The sequence below is a fragment of the Nanorana parkeri genome, unplaced genomic scaffold, assembly GCF_000935625.1.
Source record: "Nanorana parkeri isolate BGI_ZX_2015 unplaced genomic scaffold, ASM93562v1 scaffold330, whole genome shotgun sequence".
Taxonomy (NCBI): Eukaryota; Metazoa; Chordata; class Amphibia; order Anura; family Dicroglossidae; genus Nanorana; species Nanorana parkeri.
In genome coordinates, this window is record NW_017306598.1 from 1,148,467 (window position 1) to 1,155,503 (window position 7,037).

Genomic DNA, 7,037 nt, shown 5'->3' on the forward strand with positions numbered 1-7,037 from the left:
ATCGACACACGAATCCCCCCCCCCCCCCCCCCAAAAAAAAAAACAATTATACACAGGAATCGGCTGAAACTCTAACCATGGGTGGCACTGCGAGCTCCACAAAAGTTGATTACTCAATTGACTTTTGTTGAAGGAGCCAGGCCTGAAAACCTTAAAATCAGTCACCTACAGCAGGCCTTTCTTCTGCCTCTCTCAACGCAGGTTTTCTTTAGTTTAGATCTAGAGAGAACCAGAAGTAATTACTGAACACAAGTCTGTGCCACTCCATTGTTTCGTTCAGCCATGTGCTATACAAGGATTTCCTGTAGTTGTATTTTATCAGATATGGATGGGATGGGACATGAGATTAAACCCTTGCTTCAAGTAAACAGTTATTAATTGTTGTATGAGTGATTTCTACTTTGGCCATAGACCTCACTTGTGCTTTGTTAATGAATGTCTAGTTATCTTCCATGCTTGTGACTATTGTGTGCCCTAGTTTGCACATTCGTTGAGTGTGTAATGATACATTCCTTTCACCTCTCCAGCACTTTTGCAATGCAGCAAGTAGGCCTCAGACAGAAAAACAATTTGGCCCCTCTGGAACTCAGATAACTGTTAATATAGGTTTCTTTCTGTTGTCTTGGCATTTCAATTCAAATACACAAAAACTATTACTTCAGCTGATTGTGAAAAATTACAATCAGCTTGGCTTTTTAAAATTTGATCATACAGATAATCCTCGCTTAAAAAAACCTCATAAAGGATCTTGAATATAGAGTTAATGAAAGCCAATTAGAATTCACCTTTCATTTTGCAGAAAAGTTAAGCAAGAAATTTGATTGTTTGGTGGCAACAGCATCCCTTGTGTGCCCTTTTCTCCAGTTCAAGTCCATCGGTCCAAGTGTGTTTAATCAAACACAACATGGTTAAAATGCTAGAACAATTCTATTCCCGTCTTTATAGACATTCTTGGCAAACTGATGTTGAGTTTATAATCTACAATTCATATATATGCATGAAAAATTATAACATTTTGTGTGGAATTTACATATTTCCACAGACAGAGCAGAGTTTTTTTTGAGGCAGTTTCATATTTGAGTGCCTCTTACATGCTTCATGATATGTGCCACATCCATCAGACAGCCTTTTTGAAAATTAAAATGATTCAAGCTAAACAATGTTTGCATATGTAGGCACATATACTCCACATAATGAGATGGCTAAGTGTGATGTTCATTTCATAAAAGCTTCTCTATCTATATGATAATGAATTGTTCAGAGAAAACAGAACTTGTGTAAATGCAGCACATAAGACATAAGGGAACAGGTGTGGCATCTATAAAATGCATCCAATTATCCAAGGATATTGAATAAAAGAAGATAAACACTGCTGTTAGCTGAATGTTATGCAAACCTGATCCCAAAATATTTTACTTAATGCAACCCTGTCGCTATACTAAACATATCTAGGCAAGTCATACCTGTAAGAGAAGATTATAAATACTTACCTTTCCTGCCAGCAATGCTGATGAACACCGCTCCATTCATGAGAAATTGTCCCCAAAGTCTGCAGGGAAACTGACACTGTGATTGTTGATCTCCTGGGCCCCCTGCAGCTTTCCATGGTTCCTCTTGGGGACCTCCACTTTATTACAGGAAAACAATAGTAACGTGAGGGCCAGCAGGAGAAGCTCATGAGGCCCATGGAGGACCAAGGAATTCGACACTCCTAGAAAAGAGTCAGTTTCCCAGCAGACTTCAGCAGACTATTTCTATCATCTGAGTTTTGGGGGAGGAGAGGCAAGTATATACACTTTTTTTTTTGTTGACAAGCCTGAAGAAGTTAAGATTAGCGATAGGGTCACTTTAAAGTCCCAAAAAATAAATCCTGTAATGAAAATATATAATACATTGTCATACCTCTCTTCAGAATCTTCATCATCGGTCACACTTCAGGGAAAGTTGGATGCTTGGCCCTCTGCTGCATGCTATGGTTCCTCCTACCAACAGTCGATGTAGCTTTTCAAGTGAATGAGGATCTAATGGCAATACAGATGAGTATCATGCCTCTTCTTTCTTTCTTTAAAGTCACTGTGAGTCATGAAGAGACACTTCTACCTTACAGTGCACCTCTAGGAAGCCCACCGACAGAAAAAAGAATTACTGAAGTAAATGTATTTTTGTATTCAATGTATTTCTTGATTCTACTTCACATCTGCTGAAAATTATAATTATTATCAGGGAAAACAAATTAGGATTTGACTCAGACTCTGGTGATTCTCATAATGTGCATATCTGCAGACCTTTTGCCAGTTTGCAGCATCAATACTTTCAGGGCTTTTGGCAGGCTCATTCATAGTGTCATACATTCCTTTCCATCCACCCCTGTGATTTTCTACACTTTTCCACAGCCATCAGAATGAATTGTGTCATCAGACACAACTCACATAAGACCATAGCAGGAACACAGTGATGACCATTTCTGAGTGCTGTGCAATGCTTTCATCAGTTACAGTCATAATCATAGTGCATGGGGACCAATTTTACCCGGTGCCCTAAATGTAACCCCCATCATTTGTGAAAACAGCTTTAATACAAGAGCTAATCGTTTTATTCCATATGTTTATTTTTCAGTTTGCAGTGACTGATAACTCTCTGTCAGTTTTGGTTATATAGAAAGGTTCAGTGTATCAGTGAATCAGGTACTCAATTGGCTATGTATGCTGCCAGTTTAAATAGAAAAATACATTTGACTGCAAGTATAATTAGGATGCTAGGTTTTTTTTTGGTCGACAAACATCCTTTTGTGTTTTTTCTTAATTCTTAGCTTGAACTGAAAACTTTCTATTACACATGTATATCTTTCGAATTTAAGGTCATAGTTATAGAAAACATATTGCTTTAGTTGTTTTAGCCTTGCAGTGAACTTTATTGGGATTGATTTATTAAAGAAGTAGAGGCCTTTTCACTTTGCAGAGTTGATGTTGGTAAATAAGGTGAACCTGTGATTACTCTATATAAACACTGATGTGTAGGGAAATTAAATAAGCAGGGGTTTTGCTACAACATGACTGGATTGTTTCAGTGAACACAGCTTTACCTCAATTACTAAGCTCATTGCAAGAACAGCATCCACCGAAACCACTTCACATTATATCTCTCACATTTCCAGAATCCCTATCCCCATAGATACATTAAAAGTTAGATATACAGTTAGGTCAAATAAAATTATCCTGCTGCTGGCTAATTTTACACAATGTATCATCTACAGCCTCTCCTTTTATTTTATTTTTTATGAACTTTTAAATGTTTTATATTTTACTTTTATTTATTTTTTTATTAAATATTTGTATTTTTTACTTTACTTTTAGGGGCTTTGGGGAAATATTAGGGGTCTAAACAGACCCCTGATATTTTCCTTTTAAAATAGAAAAAGAGATTGAGAACACAGAGTCCTCAATCTCTTTTTCTGCAGCCCCTGTAATAAATGAACAAGAATTCTCTATACTGAGTGTTCCTGTTCATTCATAACACGAGAATATAGTATGGTTACCATGTCCACAATCCACAATGAATGAACAGGAGGTGATGTAGATTTCCATTTCCATTCATAATTGGGGATATAGTAACCACACTATGTCCTCAATTATATACAAACACTCAGCGGTCACTGATGACTGAGGGTTTGTACCTCCAGGAGGCTGAGCGAGTGATGCGGGAGGTGAGCTCAGCCTCCTATGACAGCACTGGCTGTCTCCGCCCACACACCCTTCTGCCGATCGGTGTGGGAGGAGAGACGCCGGCCACTCACAGTGCTCTCCAGCACAGCTTGGCTGCCTGTGACAGTTTCTCTCCTCCCCGCTGGGACACAGAGCAGCGCCCAGAGGTTGAGGAAAGAAAGCAGGGATGCATCGCTATATCGGCAGAAAAATTGCACTTTTGGCATTTAGCCAAAAGTGCCATTTTTGGCCGATGTGTTTCAGCGGCCGATATATCAGTGCATTCCTACTGTGAGGTATTTTGTTTTATTTCCACCAACGGAGTACCCAGCTTCCTATGGCTTTTTTACAGTAGTTTGCCTATTAGCCCTAAAAATTCAACAGCAAGATTTGCATAGACTACAGTGGGATTCACCTCTAAATTCAGGATTGTAAAATTTGTAAGATTTCTGGAATTTTTGTTGAATCAAACCTGGGCAAATTTGCCCTTCACCAGTTTTGGTTATGCAGCAGCAGGTTTTTTCAGCTAAGTAGGCACATGCTCTCTCAAAAGTGCTAAATTCAATAAATAAAAAATAAATATACTGTTGAATGTGTGTGTGTCTGATTCTGTGTTATTCCTGTCATTTGTGATGAGCAGCTGACCAAAAATCATTAACAAAAAAAACACTATCATATAAAAAGAATAAAAGCAGTGGAAGTGATACTAAAACAATATTCTAGTGCCATTTCTGCTTCCCAATAAAATTGATGGCACCATTAGGGATAGTAAAGCCAGTGCATCAGCAGTCACAAGTTGCTGTTGCCTCTAAATTTGTTGCAAAGTAGAAGCAGGCCAATTAATAGCATCAATGGTTTGACCTCGTTGGCTGGAAAGCTTATTCCTCACAGCAGGATGATGAATCTGACACTTTGACTTTGAGCCAGGGCACCACTCAATCCTCTTTGAAACATCCGTCTTGTTGACAGTTCTTCATCTTAGTCTTCTCTAGTACTTTGTGTGGTGTTTCTGTTGCATGTAAATGCTGCCCTAGTGGTGGCAGCTGTAGGCTTTTCTCTCAATCGAAGTAAATTATGTTTTGGGAGTTAGGGGCTTTTATTAAAAATGTATAGATTTTTTTCAGTTTTGTCATGCAGACAGATTTAGCTTGTTTCATATATTGGCCCTATTTTTTTCAAAGTAGAACTGTGCCATTGTAAATCATGGCCCTTCCTAATTGTAGGATTTGTTACAAGTTTCCTGATGTATCCATTGTGAATATTTGAAAAACTATGACAGCGTGCTGTTTGCCATAGCAAATTCTTCAAGTTTCCACCTCACTGTTGGAAATCCATTGCTACTATGTAACTATGTAAGTAGTACTCCTAAGAATGAGATCCTAATAGGTTGGACTTGATGGACTAATGTCTTTATTCAACCTCAAATACTATGTAACTATATACTTGAGAGGTAGTCAGATTTGCACTATATATGTTCCCTTTTCTGTTGCTAACTTGCTTGATACATTTTTCAAGGTATAAAATGTAATGAAGGATTAGACCTACTGTCAAAAGAAAAGTAAAGCTTTATTCAGTAAGCTATAACATATTAGTTATTTGTCATAAAGATCATTATTTTTCATGTGATTGTTTTCTCCTACTCCGATTGACCTGTATTGCTGGAAGCAATAATTGTTGTGTCATGTCTCCCATGAGATGGCTAACAAGGTATATTGAAAGAGATCAAAAGAACCCCTAGAAAGAAACTAAACCCGAAGCCCACAAACTACAACTGCTTTTTACAGAAAAAAAAATGATTTCCTTTCAATTCAGAACATAATACACATTCTGCATTATATCATCTTTTACCCAGGGCATTGATTACCAAAGTGCATATTGCCACTTGTAGAGGCACTCTAAGGTATTTTTATCTGTTAATTCTGAATATGTTTTATGTTGGAGGACACAGCTTTTCCATTGGCATAAGCACTGCAAGATTACCTAGGATATATGCCTATGTCAGATTGGGAAGAGGGGTAGAGTTCTTAATTAAGAGGTATTTGCTTTCCTTGGACTCCAGCAAAATAGCAGCCTCAGGCAAACAGAAGCAGGAACAATGTCGGAAGCAATTTATAGCACACCCTACTTTAGTCAACATGATTATTAATGTGGAATGTATGTTCTTTGTCTAAGAACATTAATTTTTACCTAGCTGTTATGGATAACGTTCCGCTTTAAAGCCACAGCTAATAGAATCTTGTAACAGAACTTCTCACTGAGGTGGAATAATGCTCACCAAGCGTAAACTACAAAGGTCAGACAGTTGCAATTTCATCTGCTGTAACAATTTCAAAGAAAATTGCAAAACCTACCACTCAAAACTTTTATAAAACTGTTAAGACATTTACTCTATTTATGAAGCACATTTACTGTACATTTGCCTGCACATTTGCTGTACATTTGCTTGCACATTTGCTGGGTCAAGTAATGTGCACAAGTATTATTTTCTTCGGTAGGAAAAGTGTGGTTTTCTGTGCTTTTTTCCCTACTTATAACTTATACATTTTGTTCAAATGCAAGGCTGAAGTCGTTTTTAAAATTGTACCAGAGTTTAAAATTGTTTTAATTTGTCTTTTCCACATTTCTCAGTAATGTATTTTTGCCATCACATAATTTCCACGTGCTTGTTGCTAGACAGTTCATTGGTAGGGAAGTTTTTCAGCAAGTCAACATGTCTTTTCGTGTGGTCAAGACTGATGATCTGGTGATTTGTGAGGCGTTTCAGGACATTTAGTGATACAACTTGTTAGGCTCAGCCAGACAGATTTCTTCCCATATAGTAAGGATAACTTGTTACAAACTTGTGGCAGGGTGAAATTGTAATTTTTGTTAACTTGCTGCACATATTCCTGGTTGTAGACTTGCTGAACACTTGCAGCACAAGATCTAGTTGACACTTTTTGAATTTGTAGCAAATTTGCTTGGCAAGTCTACAGCAAGAGTCCTGCAGGTCTTAGCAAGAGCTCTGCAAGCTCGCTGGTCTGGAGACTTGCAATGCAGACTTGCTGAAATTGTGCAACAAAATTGTGAAGCTTGGCAAGTCTGCAATAGTTTAGCAAGTCATTTTCAAACTTGCAGCTCAATTGCTTGCTATCTGGGTTAAGATCTCATTAATTTCTTTTCGATGAGCTATCTGATGATGAGGCATTGTGGAATGTGTGGACCTTCATAACATTTTACCTTATAAAAGGGTTTGCAACCCTCAGATCCCATTCACATCAGATAGGATCCTGTACATGATCCATCTGTAACAGATTGGTCTGCACACAGCAAAAAAAGTAGATGGATGGGGGGGGG

General features: G+C 37.9%; 1 protein-coding gene across 3 annotated transcripts in view; it reads left to right on the forward strand.

Moving 5' to 3' along the window:
- Positions 1–7,037, forward strand: part of OLFM3 (olfactomedin 3) — a 179,741-nt gene that overhangs the window by 126,353 nt on the left and 46,351 nt on the right. Inside the window, exon 3 of one of the 3 annotated variants that reach the window (XM_018558291.1) lies at positions 5,961–5,979. The exons of the other annotated variants lie outside the window; for them this stretch is intronic. Coding sequence (XP_018413793.1) covers positions 5,961–5,979 — 19 coding nt within the window. The remainder of the gene's footprint in view (positions 1–5,960; positions 5,980–7,037) is intronic. 3 annotated transcript variants of the gene reach the window in all.